General features: G+C 55.7%; 1 protein-coding gene across 2 annotated transcripts in view; it reads left to right on the forward strand.

The window, feature by feature from the left end:
* Positions 1-4: 4 nt before the first annotated feature.
* The window catches only part of SLC39A9 (solute carrier family 39, member 9), a 16,807-nt gene continuing 16,524 nt past the window's right edge, over positions 5-287 (forward strand). For both annotated transcript variants that reach the window (XM_010131142.1, XM_010131143.1), the window contains exon 1: positions 5-247. In XM_010131142.1, the coding sequence (XP_010129444.1) occupies positions 152-247 (96 nt within the window). In that variant the 5' untranslated portion in view covers positions 5-151. The remainder of the gene's footprint in view (positions 248-287) is intronic.

The following is a 287-nucleotide window of genomic DNA, read 5'->3' on the forward strand; positions in this document are numbered from 1 at the left end:
GGGGCCGAGCCGGCCGGAGCTGCCGGGCAAGAAAGACATGGCTGAAAGCCCTTCTTGGGAGCTCGGTGTCTGCACGGGTTAAGGCGTGCGGGGCGAGGTGGAAAAGTTGCTGTTGAATTTCACTTTAAGGGACCCGACAGAAAGCAGCGAAATGGATGACTTCCGCTCCATCTGCCTGCTGTCTCTGGCCATGCTGGTCGCCTGCTATGTGGCAGGAATTATCCCCTTGGCAGTTAATTTTTCTGAGGTAAGACAGCTTTGCCAAATGGCTCGTTAGTTGCTAGGGG

Source organism: Buceros rhinoceros, unplaced genomic scaffold, assembly GCF_000710305.1.
Source record: "Buceros rhinoceros silvestris isolate BGI_N320 unplaced genomic scaffold, ASM71030v1 scaffold16052, whole genome shotgun sequence".
Taxonomy (NCBI): domain Eukaryota; kingdom Metazoa; phylum Chordata; class Aves; order Bucerotiformes; family Bucerotidae; genus Buceros; species Buceros rhinoceros.